At 41.1% G+C, this 21,386-nt stretch overlaps 1 protein-coding gene across 1 annotated transcript in view; it reads left to right on the forward strand.

The window, feature by feature from the left end:
• The window catches only part of LOC123621702 (disks large-associated protein 1-like), a 72,499-nt gene extending 51,772 nt beyond the window's left edge, over nucleotides 1-20,727 (forward strand). Inside the window, exons 5-7 of the mRNA XM_045527614.1 lie at nucleotides 9,945-10,036; nucleotides 14,277-14,429; nucleotides 17,330-20,727. Coding sequence (XP_045383570.1) covers nucleotides 9,945-10,036; nucleotides 14,277-14,429; nucleotides 17,330-17,539 — 455 coding nt within the window. The 3' untranslated portion in view covers nucleotides 17,540-20,727. The remainder of the gene's footprint in view (nucleotides 1-9,944; nucleotides 10,037-14,276; nucleotides 14,430-17,329) is intronic.
• Nucleotides 20,728-21,386: the final 659 nt, after the last annotated feature.

Here is a 21,386-nt window from a genome sequence, read left to right on the forward strand (position 1 = left end):
CCAGCAGGGTTTATCTGGCATACTCTTTGTCCCTGAAGATGGACCCTGTTTTACAGTAGAAGCTGCCATTCACGAGGATGGTTTTGACCCTTCATTTGGCAACAAGTCTGTTTTCTGAGCAAGGTGCTGATTGGGTGATCTACTGACCAGCAGTCCTTATCTCCTGTGTGTCTTTGTCACTCAGCAGCCAATTGGCCACTGGTCTAGCTCTCACAGATGAGGGAAACTGCTAGATTATACAGACAGGCACTAAAATCTAAGCCCCTGAAAAAATGTTATGGATTCCCTATACATAAAGACAGAATAAATTATTCAACACTCAGTGACATGTGTGAAAATCTACCCAGATGAAAGCCACCAAAAAAGGGGGACATTCAATCAGTCCACACTACTGGGGAGAAAGGCTAGAGTGTGAAGACCACAGGGGAAATAATGTCCTGTTTGGGATCGTGCCACCTTTCAGGTAAATGCCCAAGAACTAAACAATGTAGATAGGATATGAGTTATAATTCCTCCTACATTCTCACAATTCACACATATTATTTCATTAAATAATCAGCAATGCTATGAAGATAGTATTACCATTTGACAGATAAAGAAAAAAAGAATCTGAGACTCTGACAAACTCTCCCAAGTTCAGCCCCTGATGCTTGGTGAGCCGACACCACTGCCCACACTCTTTCCCATACACAGGCACACCTCACTCTATTGTGGTTCACTGTTCTGCCCTTCACAGATACTGTGTTTTTTACAAATTGGAGGTTTGTGGCAACCCTGAGTTGATCAAGTCTGTTGGTGCCATTCTTCCAACAGCATGTGCTCACTTTGTGTCTGTGTCACATTTTGGTAATACTCACAATATTTCAAAAATTTTCATCATTATTTTATCTGTTATGGTGATCTGTGATCAATCTTTGATGTTACTATTGTAATTGTTTTGGGGCACCATGAACGATCCCCATAAAATACAATGAACTTAATCAATAAATGTCCCCATCTCTCTCCCTCTTCTGGGGCCTCCCTATTGCCTAAGACAAGACAATATTGAAATTAGGCCAGTTAATAACTCTACAATGTCTTCTAAGTGTTCAAGTGAAAGGAAGAGTCCCATGTCTCTCATTTTAAATCAAAAGCCAGAAATAATTAAGTTTAGTCCAGAAGGCGTGTTGAAAGCCAAGAAAGATTGGAAGCTAGGCCTCTTGTGCAAAACAATTAGCCAGGCTGTGAATGCAAAGGAAAGGTACTTGCAGTTAAAAGTGCTACCCTAGTGAACATCTGAGTGACAAGAAAGTGAAATAGCCTTCTCTTTCTCCATATTGCTGATATGGAAAAAGTTTGAGTGGTCTAGATAGAAAACCAAACCAGCCACAACATTCCCTTAAACAAAAGCCTAATCCAGAGCAAGGCCATGACTCTATTCAATTCTATGAAGGCTGAGACGGGTGAGGAAGCTGCAGAAGAAAAGTTGGAAGCTAGCAGAGGTTGGTTCATGAGGTTTAAGGAAAGAAGCCAGCTCCACAACATAGAAGTGCAAGCTGAAGCCCAAGTGCTGATGGAGAAGCTGCAGCAAGTTATCCAAAGATCTAGCTAAGATCATGGATGAAAGTGGCTATGCTAAACAACAGATGTTCCACAAAGACAAAACATCCTTCTAATTAGAAGATGCCATCTAGGTCTTTCATAGCCAGAGAGGAGAAGTCAATGCCTGACTTCAAAGCTTCAACAAACAGGCTAACTCTCTTGTTAGAGGTTAATGGTGACTGGTGACTTTCAGTTGAAGCCAATGCTTACTTACCATTCTGAAAACTCTAAGGCCTTTAAGAGTTATGCTACATATACTCTGCCTATGTTCTGTAAATGGAACAACAGAGCCTAGATGACAGCACATCTGCTTATATATGGTTTACTGAATATTTTAAACCCACTGTTGAAACCTACTACTTAGGAAAAAAAATTCCTTTTGAAATACTACTGCTCATTGACAATGCACCTGGTTACCCAAGCGCTCTGAAGGAGATGTACAAGAAGATTAATGTTGTTTTCGTGCCTGTTAACACATCCATTCTGCTGCTCATGGATCAAGGAGTGATTTTGGCTTTCAGGTCTTATAATTTAAGAAATACATTTCATAAGGCCATAGCTGTCATAGAAAGTGATTCCTCTGATGGATCTGGGCAAAGTCACTTGAAAACGTTCTGGAAAGGATTCACCATTCTAGATGCCATTAAAAACATTTGTGATTCATGGGAGGAGGTCAAAATATCAACATTAACAGGAGTTTGGAAGAAGTTGATTGCAACCCTCTTGGATGACTTTGAAGGGTTCCAGACTTCACTGGAGGAAGTAATTGCAGATGTGGTGGAAACTGCAAGAGAATTAGAAGTGGAGCTTAAAGATGTGACTGAATTGCTGCAATCTCACGAGAAAATTTGAATGGATGAGGAGCTGCTTCTTATGAATGAGCAAAGACAGTGGTTTCTTGAGATGGAAGCTACTCCTGGTGAAGATGTTGTGAACATTGTTGAAATGACAACAAAGGATTTAGAATATCACATCAACTTAATTGACACAGCAGCAGCAGCAGGGTTTGAGAGATTGTGATACTCACTTTTTTGCAGTGATCTGGAACCAAACCTGCGATATCTCTGAGGTATGCCTGTGTTACACAGAGAGAAAGTTAGACTGAAATGAAGCATCCTAGGTGAATGACAGTGCAGGTGGCAGAGAAACGTGAAGAGCTCTACCGAGCACGTCCACTGCAGTGACCCTCACCAGTGTGGGGCAGCCAGAGGTACTCCACTGTAGTGACATGTAGTGTCTGGGTTTCAGGGAATATGTTGAGGGTACAGGAAATATGTTTATTCCTCTCTGTTTCTGAGTCTGATGATTGTGAAGTTGGGCGTGGCATATAAGAATTAGAAGTAGTCAAAGAAGCCAACACTTACGCATTTTCAATTCTAGAGAGCTAACTCATGAATATGAAAGGATACTTACATAAATTAAATTTAAGGATTTGAAATCCTGACTTTTTTTTTTTTTTGATGCAGAGTCTCACTCTGTCGCCCAACTAGAGTGCCATGGCACAATCATAGTTCACTGCAACCTCAAACTCCTGGGTTCAAGTGAGCCCCCTGCCTCAGCCTCCTGAGTTGGGACTACAGGCTCTCGCCACCATGCCCAGCTAATTTTTTAATTTTTTTTGTAGAGAAGGGGTTTCACTCTTGCTCAGGCTGGTCTCAAACTCCTAAGCTCAAGTGATTTTCCTGTCTCGGCCTCCCGGAGTGCTAGGATTACAGGCGTGGGCCACTGCTCCAGGCCTCAGAAAGTCAGGCATATCCCCAAGGGAAATGGCCTTTGTCTTACCTTGCTATCACCAGCACAGTGAAACTCCTTGCAGTTTTGTTGTAGATAAACTGGCAGAGTGAAAAGAAATTGTTCCTTACCTTCCCCTCATGCCCCTTATACTACCTCCTTATTCCCAAAACAAACAAATATTCCCCACAGTGGCCAGTGGGGAAGAGGAGCTATGCTCTTTTCTGAATGTCTGGGTCCATGGTTGAATGTAGCCAGGGGATTGCAAATCATAGTTTGCATAAAAGGTCCCCCTCCCCCCAGCCAAATAGTCTTTCTATGCTACTCATTATGATGTATAATCTTTAAAAGAAATAACAGAACTTGAAACTTACACCCACCAACTCTTTCAAGGTACCCTTGGTTCCTCTATTCTTTTCAGGATTGAAATTGCCTTGTGCACCGAGCACTTCATGTGGATATGCTTTGCTCCCCCTTCCTGACGTGGAACAGTGATCAAGCCTGGTGGATTCTTTAAATTCCCACATTGACTTGTTATGGCCCTTACCCCCATCCATTGGCACTGGCTAGAAAGTGCTGATGAAGAAATCACACTCAGCCGGGTGCAGTGACATGTGCCTTTAGTCCCAGCTACTAGGGAGGCTGAGGTGCAAGGATGGCTTGAGCCCAGGAGCGTGAGGCTGCAGTGTGTTATGCTCCATCTGTGAATAGCCACTGTACTCCACCCTGGGCAACATAGTGAGAACCCATCTATAAATAAATAAACTGAAATCTCACTCAGTGGATAAGTAAAACGTGGTGTGTGTATACACACACACACACACACAATGGAGTATTATTCAGCTTTTAAAAAGAAGAAATCCTGTCATATGCAAGAACATGTATGAATCTGGAGGACATTATGCTAAGTGGAATAAGCCAGTCACTGAAGAACAAATACTGCAGGATTCCACTTACATGAGGTATCTAAAATAGTCAAACTCATAGAAGCAGAAAGTAGAATGTTGGGTGCTGGGGTCTGGGGAAAGGGGGGAAATGCGAGTTGCTGTTCAGTGGATCTGAAGTTTCAGTTATGCAAGATGAATAATTTCTAAAGATCTGCTGGACAATATTGTGCCTATGTTAACAATACTGTATTGTGCACTTGAAAAATTGTTAAGAGGGTAGATTTCATGTTAAGTATTCTTACCACAGTTAAAAAAAAAAATCACGCTGAGATGGCTTTCACATAAGTGGATTCAGACCCAGTGTTTGGAAAGTGCAGAGAGAAAAGAGCCCAGCTGGCCTGAGAAGACAGGGATTGCCCACAGGAGGGGTCCCAGCGAGGGCACTTCAGAGTTTGAGCCCGTATGTTCTCAAATAAAATGAAGTTGTCTGCCCCGTGAGGATCTGATGAGTGTTTGAGAGTGTTTCGAAATACAAAATAATAATGTGAGTGAGCACATTTTCACAAAGGCCTTCCAAACCCTGCTCCTGGCTTCCTGTGGTGAACTAACCCGGGCCTGTCCTCCGTGCTGTGGTTCTCCTTAAGCATCTGTTGTGGAATGAGGGGTTTCGAATTATAAGTGGGGGAATTTATAAAGAGGTGCCCGCTTCTTAAATGGGAGTTTCATTCAATGGCATTTTTGTTTTATTTTGTACTTGCATCGAGGGACAGACTGACAATGAAGCTGGGGTGGAAAGGAGAGGGAGGAAGGCCTATAAACCTCCCTGTCAGGTGCCTACAAGGTGTCTGGGAGACTAGATTTGCTTACGTGAAAAGGGCTGCACAGCAAAACAAGGCGTATGACCCAACTGAGTATCACACAAATAGATGGTGTGAGTCATGGCTGAATGGCACACCGAGGGATACAGCAGAGATAATTATTCTGGAAGATGCATTGAATGTGCCCTAAGGGAGATGAATGGTAAAAATTATTAATTACATTTGGGTTGAACAATCTGGAAAAGACTACATGGACCAGAGTGTGAAGGAGACCAACTCGGCACCAACAGAGCCTTAAAACCTCCATTCTAACTTCCAGAAAAAATCTGCTGCCTAAAGCCATGGGGAACTGTGTTCATGGGATGGCCTCAATCTAATGCTTTTTCTGTGACATTTGAAAAGGCCCTTTGCTGTCACCTTCCCAGGACCTCAATGAACTCAGTGATGGGACTGGAATACTCATTCTCTACTGCAGTGGCTTCCTCTGGATAGGAGTGGAGAACATATAGTTTATTTGTAGGGCTTCATTTCATTGGAGAGAGAGAGGGAAAAAAAAAAAAGAAAACAAAACAAATTCAGAGGCTAATCTGAAAAAAATTAATATTTGTTCCTTTGGGGGAAGTACATATATGAATGTTTACTGTGTCACCCTTTGTACTTTCATGTATTTTCATTTTTTTCTGAATTAGAAAAAGAGTCGCTTTATCAAATAGTGACTACTAAAACAAACTGTTTAGTCCAGAGCCAATTTTCATATTGCAGCTGAAACCACACTAAACCGTGTCTGTCGTTCGTTGGTTTTCCATTTCTTAGAAGAGAGACCAAGAACATGCAATGTTCTCTAATGACCATTTAAGGAATTCACTACCTCTTTAATTGCTCAATCATGCTCAGCTCCTGTGCTGATACAAGTAATCTAGCAAATCCAAAACATTTCTGTCTATGCTTGTATGTTTCTTATCAGTTTCTCCCATTTCCTCCCACCAGGATGTAAGCTCCCAGAGGTCAGGGACTTTGCTTTGCTTATCACTTTATCAAATCCATCTAGCATAATGCCTGGCACATACCGTGTCCTTAATGAATATTTGCTGAAGGAATGAATGAGTTCCTAGAACGCACATGAAGTGTCCTTGCTCCCTGAAAACGACATCGGAAGGTATGCCTTGCCTGCCAGCTTCCGAGTAGGTCCCATGAGTCAGTTCAGGCTCTTCTAGCTGTTTTGTCCTTGGCTTTGAGGGCCAGGCCAGCTCCCACAAAGTAAACTGCCACCATGCTACAGTAAAATAGTGAGATTCAAGACTAACTCAAGAAAGATGAACTATATCTAGGCTCTTTCTAGAACCTTCTAATACCAGGTTGGGCTGTTTTCTATGTGTGGAAGAGCCCACAGTTGCAGCCTACTGTTTTATATATACATAAACCACACCAACACAAGGACATTCTTGGAGGTAATGGATATACAGTACCTTAGTGGGTGATGGTTGATAATCACAAGTATATATGTACATCCTCAATGGGTGCAATTTTCATATATCCATTATACCTCAATAAAGCTTTTAAAAAAAGTTATGTTTCTAGAACAATCAAAACTGTATGGTATTAGTGGAAAGGTGAACTATATTTCGGCCTTTTCCAGAACTTTCTAAAACCAGATTGGGCTGTTTTATATGTTTTATATGTGTGGGAAAAGCCCACAGTTGCAGCCTGTATATTTCATTTACTATTTCTTCCTTTTTTACCTAGCATTCCTGAAACAAATACAGTCATTCCTCAGTATTGGGGGCTGGTTCCAAGACCCCACCCCCACCCCCACCCTGCAGATACAAAAATCCACAGATGCTCAAGTCCCTGATATAAGATGGCGTGGTATTTGCATATAACCCATGCACATCCTCCTGTATACTTTAAATCATCTCTAGGTGACTTATACTAGCTAACACAATGTAAATGCTATGTAAATGGTTGTTATCCTGTATTGTCTAGGGAATAATGACAAGAAAAAAAGTCTTTACATGTTCAGTGCAGACACAACCATCTCCCCCCCCCCCCCAATATTTTTGACCCATGGTTGGTTAAATCCACAGATGTGGAACCCACGGACACAGAGGGCCAACAGTATTTTCCTTTCCACCCTGCTGAAGGTTGGCATTGAACGTTTTAGAGTAGTTTCGAAATGACATCAAGCTGCTTCTTTCTTCTTTATCTCATTTCTTTACCAACTTTCAGCCTTTTTTCTTTCTACTTTTTACTTCTACTGGTGTTTGCCATTTATTATTAATTTCTTACTTCCTCAAGGTATGTGTAACGAATACAAAATTTACTTTCAGGAGAAAAAATTTATCTCAGACACCAAGTGAGTGTCTAATGGAAAAACAAAACAAATCAAAGAAACTCCATGAAAGCTTCTTTTGTAAAATTAAAATGAGTTTTTAGTTCTCTGGAAAAGAAAGTGTGGAAGGCAAGGAAATGTGAGTTGTCATCTGCTTGTCCCAAGGCCTCCTATTTCATGGTCTCACCCTCGGCCCAAGTGGTCATCTCCCCACACTGGGCCTAGGAAATGTCACCTCCTGGACAGGGGAAATGCTGGTGTCCTGGAGCCAGTAGGGAATTTCCATGCAAGGAATGTCATGGCAACGCCTGGGAAATGGAAGGGCTACAGCTCCACCCCACTGCTAGGGCTCTCGCCAGACCGTGCTGAATAAAGAAAGATGTCCATTGTTTTACTTTCTAGAAGATACCTGAGCTAGCCTCTACCTATGCGGTTATGTGGTGCTTGATTGCTTAGAGCAGCGCTTTCTCCTCAATGGAGAATCCCTGTCCTGCTCAGCTACTCTTACTCTGGTGGTCTGTTTCCCAGCTCAGGTGAGTTTTTAGGCATATCAAATAGCTGCAATCTCTGTGATAATTCCCAGGAGCTATGGAATCCCAACCAGCAAATGAGACTTAGGTACCCTAGTTCTAAGCCCCCAGGATTTGTTCTGAGATTTGCTGATCTCACCCTCCTACCCTTCAGCAAGATAATTCAGAGAGGTTTCCCTAAACCTCACAGTCTGTCCAAAGCCCCGTGTTCATTTAGGAAGTGCCTGGTCCCTATACCTTCTCAGATCTGGGACAGGTCACCCAGAAGGCATACCTGGCCCAGGAGACCAGGATGTCCAGCCATCTTTAAATAATCCAGACTTCGGTTTTTTCTCTCTTCTTTTCTGGCCAGAGCAAGAGTGGCTCTCACACTGGGCACACCCATAGAGGAAGCATACTTTTTTCATGCTAGGTAATAATCAGCATTTATTAAGTGCTTATGATATATCTAACACTGTCCTAAGCAATTCAAATACATTAACACTTTTAACTTTCACAACCACCCTACAAATAGGTACCATTAGCTCTATGTCACATATGAGAAAACAGAGATAGTGACCTGCAGAGACGGTGACCAGTGGTAGCTGGTAAGGAATCCGCCCCACGCAGGGTCTGAACTCTCAACTTACCCGCAGTGCCCTGTGTCTCCATAGGTCATCCTTTCTGCTTCTGAGATGTTGAGAAAGGGAAAAGAGACCTCACACAGTGATTTATCAGTGAAAGAGGAAAAGGATAAGCATCCCAAGAAATTTTAAAAGCAGATTGAAAAAAAGTAAACTTAGGCCTAAGGAATTGCTGCTAGGAGGCTGTCGGGGGATGGCTTGGTATCTCCGAGGCGGCAAATACCTGCCCGTGAGCTGCTGGTGTGACTGGTGGCATGTGACAGAATTTATGACAGTGCTCGGAGTTACATTCTGTGGGAACAAAGAAATATTTGCGTAGAGCCCAGGGACAATGTGCATCCGAAACCATCATCTAGCCTGGCAGTTACGAACAAACGGAGTCCCAAATTACTAGAACCCCCAGGGCCAGAATGAAGTTCCTTTTTTTGTGTGTTTTCTTCTCGTTAGACATTGCGTGGAATGAGGTCGAGAAACGGAGACCTAATTCCGCTCCGGAGTCTCTGGCTCTGTAAATTCAGAAGAGCGAGATTGCTCAACTCCTTCCCATACTGTCCCTCCCCGTGAAGATTTCTAAACCGAGCAAGTGCTCTTCTCAGCTCTCCCGCTCTAGTGTGCGATGCGGGAGCCTTGTCCCCTTCGGTCCCGACCGGGAGGGCGTGCAGAGAACCGCCCGGTGGGTGGCAGGGCTCCAGCGGGGCAGGGGCACCCGGCCCGCCGGCGGGGACAGGGCGCTCGCCTTACACTGCAGAAGGCAAGAAATAGCTTGCACAGGGCCAGGCTTGCAGCACAGCGCGTAGGAGATGAAACCTGTGCTAACAGCAGCATTGGGCTGCAAGGAGTAAAAGCTGGGACCGTGCTGGCGTCCCATAGGCAACAGGCTGAACACGTTCACTCCTTAGAAAAATCTTTCAACCCGCGGTGGCTCTTTCCTGACTGTACCAGTGGCCGAGCTCCGGAAAAATAATGAAGGCTATGGATGGGATGTGGTGAGTGCCAAGAGATTCCCCCTCCAAGTGAGGGGTCGCTTTTCCTGTGTTTGGGTTCCATTAGAAAGACAAGCCAGCAGACCATGATTGCTGACTCCTTAAATTCAGAACTATACTGGTAAACACTTGAAATTCATCCTTGAGGTAAAAAGAGGTTAAAAAAAAAAAAAAGACTCAAAAAACTATTCGCCTTTTCTCTCGGTAACATCCAGTTCTGTGTTGGAAAACTCCATTACTCCCAAGAAAGATGCATGATGAGCCTGTGTTTTTCTGAGTTCATTTTGTACTTGAACCTAGGCGCCTCTGTGACAGTAACGCAGTCATCAGGCTGTCTGGGTGCGTGTGTGCTGTTTTCTGTTTTCCCTAGTGATTACAGCATAACTTCCTCTTTGCTTTACCAGACTAAATCTCAGCAGTGAGGCAAAATGTGTAAACTTCTTGTTTGTTTGCTCTTTTCAGTTCTAGGGAAAATCCGAACCGCAGTGGGCAGTGCCCAACTTCTCATGGCCCAGAAATTCTACCAGTTCAGAGAACTGTGTGAAGAAAACCTGGTAGGTAACATTTCCCTTCACTACAATGTGCCTGTTAAGTACCCTAAGAAGAACGTGTCATCAAGACCGGCCCAACTAAAGTAAAACTGATTTTGAACCCGAGTCAAGGCCCATGGAAGTCTCTTACCTGGAATAGAAAGTTTTCCAATGAAATCTTATTTCCTGCTTTTCTTAAAATTAAAATATTTATTTTACGCTTAAATAGTCTTAGAGGAAGAAATCCAATCAAGTTAAAACTCTGTTTCCTGCTTTTTTCTAACTGAAAAATTTCCATTTTCCTGGCTTTCACATGACATCTCTGATTTCATTATTCTTACAAAAATATGAAGCAGCCTGACTGATATTTCAAAAATGATATTGCCAAAAAAATCATTTGGGACAGTGATTTTCTTTCTAAAATAGCAGTCAGTGACTATTTCCTAATCAGAATTCTCTGTTTTAACTCAAGTGCCAGAGGTCTAGGGCATCACAAAGTATAGATTTGATCTGCCTGAGGCAAATGAAGAATTCATCCTCCTTGGCCATACAAAAGCAAAACAGAGCAAAACAAAGAAACAAAAGCATCACTACCAACAGCAGCATTTTAAAAACTGACTGCAAAATAAAAGGGCTAGAGCTTCCTCATATGTGCCTTTTTCTTAAAAAAAAAATGCTACTGTCTCCACAATTGTCATTCATAAGAATAGCTTTTATTGCTCAATTGTTGGTCATGCTGGATCTAAAAGAAAATGAAAAGCAGCCTGTTTATCTTGTGGAAAGTGAAAACATAATTATTTGCAATCTAAATGACTGAAAATATGATTTTAGAGGGTTTTCTTTTATTTACATCCCCCAACAATCGACAGGCATGATTTTAGAATTTTAACCACTTCTTATTAACAAGGACAAATACAGATGAAAAGAGATTCATTTAGACAAGGATCAACCAAGAGAAAATACAAAGCTTGGAAAAGTTGATGTTTTCCATCCCTCTTCTCCTGCCTTTTCTTTTTGAAACCTCTCTCTAAGGTTGTCCCCCTCCAACACACACACACACACCCTATAGTGTGCTTTCCTCTCTTGCAGCAAAAATAACCTGACCATTCTACCTTTTTAGAAATCTATTCTGGATTATGAGATAATTTATATTAGTAAATATATTAATAAGTGCAATTCCACAAATATTTTACTGAGCTTCAGCTATGTGCCAGGTACAGAATTCCCACTAATTTGCAAACCTGCTGATGTGTCACATGATTCTTCGTTCTTTAACACATTAACTGCCATGTGAGTTGCATTTAACTCATGCTGGTTTTAAGCCCAAGGCCTCGTGGAGCATATGTAACTCACTTATCTCTTCACCTTGGGGGCCACATGATCTGTTTTTGACGTTGCCTATAACTTATGCACAGAAAATAGTAAAAACTAATAAATTTTTCATTACATTAGAAAGGATCATTTTGTTTTGGAAGTTTTTATTCTATTTTTGTAGTAAAACACCATGGCCCCAGGGAAAAAACTTTTTTTTCTAGTGTGGCAGTCAATGAGTTAAATGTAAGAAAGCTCATAGCCACATTGCTCCAACTGGCCAATAGGTACATGAGGAGATCAGCATGTACATGCTGCAGGGAAAAAAATAGCACACCTTTGTTAAAAGATTTATATGATGAACAGTATATTATGAAGTAGAACTAAAGCACTGTACAGATTTTTAAAGACGAAATTGCAGACAAAATTTTTTGAAAAACGTGCAGACTTCTAGGAAATGTTAATCTTGTTAAAGCCAGCTTTTAACGTTTCCTAGTTCTTGATGGGCTCACATTCCTTGGCCACTAGAGGAACTTCGGTGGTAAAATATGAGAAGCACTGTTAGAGGTAGACTGAGGCACACTGCGGGAGGAGGGCCATGATGCCGTCAAACATGGCACCTGCAAAAAAAGGTCAAGAGCCCACAATGTGCCTGACACCATGCCAAGGGCTTTTCAATTTCTGATCTGGTCAAACTCTCAAAGCGAACATATGGAGCTGATAGTGACGTTATTTTTATGACAGTTTTACAGATAAGCAAAATGGGCGGAAAAAGCTAAGAAACTTGTCTAGGGCCCCATGGTGAAAGGCAGAGCCACGATTCAAATCCCAGTCTATTTGACCTCCAACCCTGCACATCTCACCCAGGGTTTGAGTTCGCTCTTCATCCCCTGGAGCAGAGTCTGCTCCACCCGCTCTGCAGCAGGAAGCACGACAGCCTGGTGGTGGCGCTGCTTAGGGCCACAGCTGCAGAAAAGTGGCACCATGATTGGTCAGAATCAGATCCGGCCCTCGTTTTTTGAGTTCCTACTCTGAGCAGGAGAAAATCATAGCTCTTTATTTTGAGAACACACGTTATCCCAAACTAGACTCTCAGGCTTAGAATGAATGCATAGAAACCCGCCTTTTTCAACATAAGGAAACCGAGGAACCCAGCCCTCCTCGGCCCTCCACTCTCTCCCCACCACCTCTGGTCCCCAGGGTGGCCTGGCTTACATTAAGGATCAAGCTGTCACTCCGAGTGCACAGGATGTCACATGATCCACTGATTTGGGGAATGGCTGAGCCTAAGCTCTTTCTCTCTGTTTCCTCATCTACCTTCTTGACAATGTGGGGGCAAAGAGCTTCTTCACGAGAAGGGAACAAATTGCCCATGATAAAGAGTTGAGTAAATTTAAGAAAACACTACAATGTACTCACACTAACTCCTCTCTGGGCCCCCTGAACTATCTTTTCATATATTGTGGCACTGAAACAATTTAGCCAATAGGGCTAGTGACCTCAAGACATCACTGAATTTCAAAATATGAACAGTTTAGTTTTTAGGTACTAGAGAAATAAAGCCAAATGTATCGTGAGATCATAAAATTCTATTTGAGAGGCACTTTGTCAAAACTATTATCTGTTTATTCTGAATATCTAGATACTGAAAAACACTTTCTTTTTAGTTTACTAAATCAAAATACTACAGAGAAACCCTTTCTTTAATTCAGGCATTATTAGAATAGATTTTAATACACTTAAAAACTTTAAAATTTATTTCTTCTAATGACCTTCAGAACTGTGGGTAGTTTTTGAACTATAAATTTATAAGTACATCTTTATTTATATTTATTTAGAGCCAGGCCAATAATACTAGTCTATTCAAGGATTTAAAAATTCTTTCCAACCTATTAATTTTGATGGTCTTTGACCTTGCACTTTCTGAAATTCTGATAATACCATTTTTTATTAGCAGTTAGTTTTAAAAGTACACATTGGCCTCACATTTTTGTATGACATGAGGTTTCACAGTCTATCCAGTTACCTGAAATACGGAGAGGTAACCAAAACAGACACCAGCTAGAAGCTTTTGACATACAGAGACCCCCACCTAACCATGAATGCCTTCAGCTACTGTTGCAGGTAGTGATTAACAAAAACCATGACACCTTCAGTCTCTAAGTTGTGGTTTTTCTTAGATGATATAAATTAAGGGCACACTTTCTATTGTCAGGGATATGTGGATGGGGCAAAGAAAGTCAATCCTGAACCGCTGAAGAATGTAGACTATTATCTAGCAAATGGGTCATTATAGACATATATATGTATGTGTAGGTAACGTAGTCTCACATTTGCCATATTATGCTATGGTCAATTTAAAGCTAATTTCCAAATGATTTTGTTAAAGCAGTCACATGATAAAATTACTTCCTATATTAGTAACATCTTGATTATTAAATACATAGTACTTTGAAAATCCAATATTTTATTACTCATCATTTGTTTACCCTAGTATTTTACTCAACATGAATATTAGAACTAATCTTATTTTAGATTCCTTATCTGTTCTCTAAATAAATTGTATGACATGCAGTCAAATGCCAACTGTAATAATAACATGCTGTATTTTTTTCAAAGATGATATTTTTATTTAAATATGGTGTTTTAAATTGCATCCTGTGATAGATCACACGTTCTGAGATTTTTCAAATGTTTAGACCTTCCCCCATACCACATTGATAGATGTTATAACACAACAGAAGAGTTTTACAACCTTGACATTTGAGAATCACTGACTCAAATGGATGAGTGTATAAAATTACCATTTGTAGCCTCACTTTTATCTCCTGTCTGAAAACCAAAAGGAACTCATCCTCCTTATGTTATTTGAAATATTTAAAAATGCCTCTTTGGCCCTATGCTTGTCGCAAATTGCCTCTAACACACGAATATTTTTCTTTCTCTTGTACAGAATCCTAATGCTCATCCAAGGCCCACCTCCCAGGATTTGGCCGGGTTTTGGGACATGCTGCAGTTGTCCATAGAAAATATTAGTATGAAATTTGATGAACTTCATCAGTTAAAGGCCAATAATTGGAAACAGATGGATCCCCTTGACAAGAAGGTAGAACAATGTAGATTTTGTATGGTTCATTTAAAAACCTGCACAAACACTGGACAGTCTAAATAGGCTTCTGCATCCAGTACTGCTGTTTACAATGTGAAATGGAGCTGATACCATATTAATTTAATTGTAATGACAATGTTTACATAGTAATCATTTGGGATATCATCTGTAATATGTTTCAGGCATATTTTTAAAGAAAAACCTGTCTTTGTGAATTGGAAAATGGGAATGTGGCACTTTTTTGTTAATTAAACTTTAAGTTAAACCATTTTAGTCATTGGAAGGAACTGCCTCCATTTTGCTTTTTAAACTAAAATAAATGACATTTTCAGTGCATGAATCCATAGAGCAAGAGTTCAACTTCCTTACACCCTTAGGATGTGTTTTCAAGAAAAAATAGGAAGCCCTGAAAAATAACTGACTTTGATAATCATTTCATAAACATAGTAATAAAGAAATCACTGTTGTTCAAGTCTAAAAATATACACCATAAAGTTTCATAGTAATTACATAAATGTTGGGATTTTTTTTTTAAAGAGTTTTGCTTTTGGTTGATTTGCCTTGGGGAATATTGCTCACTGGGGTCCTTATGCAACAGTTTAGAAATAAAGACTTAAATTCTTTTACCTTAATTAACCAATTGTAATTTTCACATCTGATTATGGTGGTTCTCGCAGGCTCACACAGGTATCCAATGTCCAGCTCCCCAGACTGGCCTGTCAAGCACGGCTTTTTTAAGCCTTTGCTTTTCAGTGGCCTCAAATCAAATAGTTCCAAGAGAGTCAATCTCTGAAAATTAGAGATGGCTATTCCTTTGAAGTGCTGGTGTCCCTGTCCTTTTCAGGTCACTCGCCTATCAGAGAACTCATAGCAATCCAATTCCTTCCACTGCTGTGCATCATGTTGTCAGGGTTCCTGGGGTCAGTGAGCTCCCAGGAGAAATCTAGTCCCAAGGGACCATCTGTAGGTGGCAGGAGGGTGATGCTCTCATCCCTCTCTCCCATCTCAAGTTCTGTCACCATCTAACTGGGGTTTAGTGGTAAGCTTGAAAGTACAATTGACGTATGTGTGCAGCCTTTCACTTGGAAAGCCGAAAGTTTGCACCCAGTCTAGTCTCTTTAATCTATGTTTAAAACAATCTTCTACATAAGCTTTTTAAAATCAGCCTTATTTTAAGAAAACACTACAGATGTGCATACGCTGGTAATTTAGTTTCTAGAGCTGATCTATGTGTCTAATTCCTCATTCACTGATTTTTTTAGAAAAATTATTGTTAAAAAAGAAAATGTACAAGGAAAAGAAAATGACTAAAAAGTATCCAATATTCATACTTTTAAAAATATCCACTGAGTTACTCCACAATGAAGATTTAAAATGTCCAAAAGAAGTGGTGTTAAGAATTGATATATGATCTATTGTAACACAATAAATCATCAGTTAGATTGATTTTTAAGTTTTTTTTTAATGGACTGTCTATGATCAGACATCATCACTCCATGAATCTGAAGGAAAAAACGAACAAACACAATGGGAGTTGGTAGCATACAGTCTGCACTGTGCTCTCCTTTTCTCTCCTTTAAGCCACACAGACCCCACTTTAAACAGCCAGGGGAGCAAGGCCAGAGTGATAAGTCGGGCTGGGTTCTGCCCTGGCAAGCAAGGAGGAGCTGCTATGCTAAGCATGGGTGTTAAGATGAAGAGCGCCCTTTGGAGAATCACCGAAATGATTCATATCACTGGAGATATGTTCTCCATAAAAATATGAGAATCTTCAGAAGGAATACGGTGCCGAATTAAAGACATTTTTTTTAAGAAATAAAAAAACTAAAAAAAAATATGAGAATCCGTATTCTAAGATAATTTTCAAGTTTAGTTTTATGAGAAGTGAGGGCATTTTACTTAAAATGAAAACATCCATTATGTGAATCTTCTCACAGTCTGCCAAGTTCAACCCTGTCTTCCTAAAATTCCTTTGTGGTTTAGATGCTCCTTCTTTCACGCTGCATTTTTTTTTTTCTACCAAAGGGATGAATGTCTTTTGTTTTTGCAGTGGCATTGAAAATATCTACCTGTTTTATAATTTGCTGCGGATAAGAGGGATAGCCTCTCTCATCCTGTGTTAACGTTTTGTGGCACAGTTTCTGTCCCTGTGATTGGAATTGCCTTTGGGCCACCACAGCCATCCCGAGGCCCCTAACGAGAGTCATCTTGGGACTGACTCCACTCCGGAGCCTAGGAAACACCAGTGTCCCCCCTCTCCGATGGCCCTGTCCAGTAGATTGCTTGTGTGTTCGTGTGTGATGTGCAAAAGGGCCTAACTCAGTGTGGCACCAACAAAGCTAACGACCACAGTCATAAGTCATATCTCTTCTTCCTCATTTGGTTATTTAGGCTTGGGGGGAGAGGGCGGCCGGGTGGGCCGGGGGAGAGGGCGGAGATGTTTTTAATCTCTGAGCCAAGTTCGCACCTGATGACTTGCCTCCTTAGAGGGGGTGCAGAGTTCTAAGATGCTGCTGCCGCTGCTTCCTAGCCCCTCTCTGGTACCAGGAAGAGTCTGGAGTCTCCCGAGAGAACCACACTCAATGTGCTGGGAGCTGCAGCCTTTCAGCAGGGGGGCATTTTAAATACCCACGTCCTTCCCTTGGAGAGACCTAGTTCTGCAACCCAGCCTTACCCTTGGCCTTAAGCTTACCGGGATTTTTTTTTCCCCCTGCATCTTTTGAATACCCAAGCCAGAATAATGAAGAAAAATATATATATACAGTGTGCAGATCAGAACTAACCACCTTTAGGTTTTAAAAAAAAAAAAAAAGTGTTCTAACTACTGACCTATCCCAGTTGTTCCCAAGCTTGTCCTGAGAAGCTGTGTAATGTCCTGAACCTTCTGCTTTGATCAGGAGCGAAGGGCCCCTCCTCCAGTGCCAAAGAAGCCGGCGAAGGGCCCCGCGCCGCTGATCCGGGAGCGCTCGCTGGAGAGCTCGCAGCGCCAGGAGGCCCGCAAGCGCCTGATGGCCGCCAAGCGCGCCGCGTCCGTCCGCCAGAACTCGGCCACCGAGAGCGCCGAGAGCATCGAGATCTACATCCCCGAGGCGCAGACCCGGCTCTGAGCCCGCCGCGGCCAAGTATCTGTCCCCCCTCCTCCTCCCCTCCGCCCCTCTGCCGTCTCTCCTTCCTGTCCCCTCCGAGCCCGTCCGTCTCTGCGCTCGGTGACCTCCACTGTCGTGGCGTAGTTGTCCGTCTCGCGGGAGCCGTCCGCCGGCCCCGCCCGCCCCCCGCGCCGCCCGGACCGCTCGGCCCGTCTCCTCCACCGCGCTTCGCCACCCCCGCCCCGTTCCGATGCTGTCACCCTGCCTCATACGGAAAACCAACCCTTTATTTTCTGGGCAGAGCCAAACCCACCCGTGTAGAAATGACACCTTTTAGGTCACCCGCCATCCTCAGTTCTCTCGAGCTAGTCTGTTCCTAGAGCTCAGCAATATACAACCATAGGGTATTTCAGAAATCCAGTATTACAGGGGGATCCTTTGGGACTTACCGTCTTCCACGTGAAAGAAACTAGGGCTCCCTTTATTTCCCCTAAACGGTTATTCTTTTCAAAAGCAGATGGAGCACTTTATTTCCAACCTCAGAAATCACACCAACTCACCAGTATCAATGAGGTGACAGAGAGAGAGAGGGGGGACCAAGTCTGGCCTGGGGGTGGGGGACCTGGATGTGTAGCAAGGAAAGGAAAAGCAAAATCTGCAGGTGCCGGGGGCACCTGCGCCGCTCACAGCTGCACAAACTGCCTCACTGTTAACTTCATCAATCACAGCTTCAAATGTCTCAATCAGCAGAAGATTGTAAATTCGATCTTTCAGGGAAATCAATCTATTCCGAAAGGCAATAAAATGAAGAAAGGCAAGGCCAAGGAAGCACCGATGGTTTAAGATATAACATAAGGGATTTTTTTTTGTGCTATTATTGACAATTTAGACCTGAAATGCTTTATCGACTTTTATTGTACTATGTATATTATATCGTTGTTGTGGTGTTGGTCGTTAACGGGGAAAGTGTTGGTTCTATTAATTTGTTAGTGTCCATCCTGGTGGGCCTGGCCGATGACACACGCATAAGTACACATCTGCTTACGAAGCGCTGTAAATGGCAGCAAGGCTGTTTTCAGAGAAAAGTGTGGGTTTTCCTACCATCCCTTTGAATGCTACACATCCGTTTATTTTAACCCAAGTCGTTCATATTTCAGATATTTTCTCTCCATTAGTCTCCTCTCACTACTAGACAGAGTCCAATAGTACCTAGCATAGGATTTTGTCCTATGTCAAATGGCTAAAAATAAATCTTCTACCCCAATAGACATGCTGCCTCACTCCAAAGAGCTGTCGCTGTCATCTTGAGGTTCTACATAGTGAGAGAAGAAATTTGACCTGCCAGGGTCAACCACCATAAGGCAGGGAGAAAACTCATGATTTATAAAGAACGAAAGAAATCCAGGCTTTTGGCAGAGATTGTTGATTTACATTTTGAGTCATGATTGATGGGCAGTATGCATTGGTGTCTAGCTGAAGTTGTCTTTAAATGCCCTTACTTGTAGCAGTTTAAACATTTAGAATGTGGCGATCTTAAAGTATCACTGGCATTTTATGTCCAGCTCACACCCTAAAGCATTAGAAATTACCATTGAAAAGTGAAATACTTTTAAAAAACATACATCAAATATGCTTGCACCAGAGAAGCTTTTGTAAAAAATATACTGTCATAGCCAGGTGCTAATTTAATTTTATTTATGAAATTAAGAGAGGTGATGGGTTCTGGCGACAAATATTTTCACAAACATATTCTAAAACCACTAGAGAATTCGCTACCTCTCAGAGCCATTGATGCTTTGAGCTATCTTTATAAACAGGGCACAAATGTTTACTGCTGTGGTTTACAAGAAAAGGGCTACTAACTTATTTTAAAACCAACCAACCAACTTTTAACTAGGGTGAACAAAGCACCTTGAGCGCTTTGTACAATTGGAGCATACAGAGATTTTGAGCTTCAAGTATTTGCTAGTTTTAAAAAGAATACACCTTTTCTTTACCTTATAGCAGCAATGAAAAGTCACAAGTCACACAAAGTTTGCATCAAGTAAGGCCAACTGCCACTTGGGTAGCCTATGGTCACATTCAATAGTGAGAATGACTCAGAACTCCCAGATCAACAGGAGGAAGCAGCATTCATTCCAAGATCCATATTCATAATTACAGCTCCGTGCCCTGAGGTAGAGTTAAGATTTGGATTAAGAAATAGATTTCTAATACGATTCAAGATCATCCTACAATAATTTCTTTGGAAACTGTTTTAGCCCAGGATATTTTAAAGAGAAATAAGAGAAGGCCTATTTATCTTGTCTAAATGAATGGTATTTGTATATTCATAAGCTATTTTTGGTAAGAATTTTAAATCTTTTAGCTCAACGCCTACAGGGCATCATGACCTTTGCCTTCCTTAAAAACACAGCTTAAATTGTATAAACACTTTATAAAAAGCTAATTATTGTTGTTAGAACATGACCCCACACAATGCTGCTTGACCCCTTAAACTGACATTCATGAGCATAACCTTTGTTACATTGTTCTTTTTGATGTAATTTGTAGAAATGTTTTTTAGTTCATAATGGAAAATGTATGTACCCTGAAAAATTACTTATTTTGTTTAACTTTGGTATAAAGGTGTTGGGCATTTTCTTGGGGAGGGAGGGATTACAAAAGAAGTTTGTCTCCCACATCAAAAAACATTCAAAGAAATTAAGTATTTATTATATTTTTTGCAGATGTTTCCATACAATTCACATAACCTTTTTGTAAAGAGAGATGAAGAAATGGATTAAAGATTTTTAATATTTGAAATGGTAAATAGAACTAATTTATTTGTAATATATTTCTGTTATTTATAGATGTTTCCTTAATGTTTGACTGTGCATTACCACTTTAATTTAAGCCTTATCCTTGTGAATTTACCATTTCTTTTTTAAAACATGTCTAGATGCATATTTTAAATAACTGGAGTGTAAATCACTAGCATATCCGAGTTCCCAGATGTAATTTTTAAAAATTATTTTGGTTTGGAAAAAAAAAAAGATTCATTTGAAAGCCTTCAGATGGAGGGGTGGGGAACATTTTTATGGCTTTATGAATTGGAATTTCATAGGCTTATTTACCTAGATTGTGTGTGGACAAAAAAAAATTGTAAATAGATGAATGTTTCCCATAATGTAAAAAGAAGAAATTAATAAAATAATTAATGCACTGCTTTCAGGTCTGTGTGTTTTTACTACAGAGTCCTGTTTCTTCCAAAATATAAGTAATTGTTTGTGAGGAGAAGAGTTAAGCGATTTAGACGCGTGTCATTCTAACTTTCACATGTGCTATTCACTGCTCAGCAGGTAGGGAGAGCTTGCATCCTAGTTAAGGGATTTCAATACCGAAGACCTAACAAGTCCTTTTATTCTGATAATCACATGAATATGAAGTTTCTGGTCAAGAGCTGGATTTCAGTGAGATTCAGGCATATTTTCTGAAGGAAGTTGTTAGCCTTTCAAATGTGCAAATCCATATATATTTCACGTACTTTGATTTCTTTGCCTACATTTCATCCATTTTGTTTCCTACACAGTTCTCAAGGGGAGGGGAAATCAGAACACTGCTTGAGGGTTTTCATTCTGTCCTCACAGTAATATACAAACCATGTTCTTTGAGGTTTAATGACTTGCCCAGTGTGACATAATTATTAAGGGACAGATTTGAGTCCAGGATCCACATCTTTATTCTACTCTTATCTGTTACTTGAAAGTGCCACAAACTCAAAAACCTATGTCCCCATTGCTTCCGCCCAATCCTCCCAAGTTCTTGGGCAAACCCATCCACCTACATGCAACAAACTTGGAAACTGGTAAGCACATAAACCACTTTT

The sequence above is a fragment of the Lemur catta genome, chromosome 16 (assembly GCF_020740605.2).
Source record: "Lemur catta isolate mLemCat1 chromosome 16, mLemCat1.pri, whole genome shotgun sequence".
Classification (NCBI taxonomy): Eukaryota; Metazoa; Chordata; class Mammalia; order Primates; family Lemuridae; genus Lemur; species Lemur catta.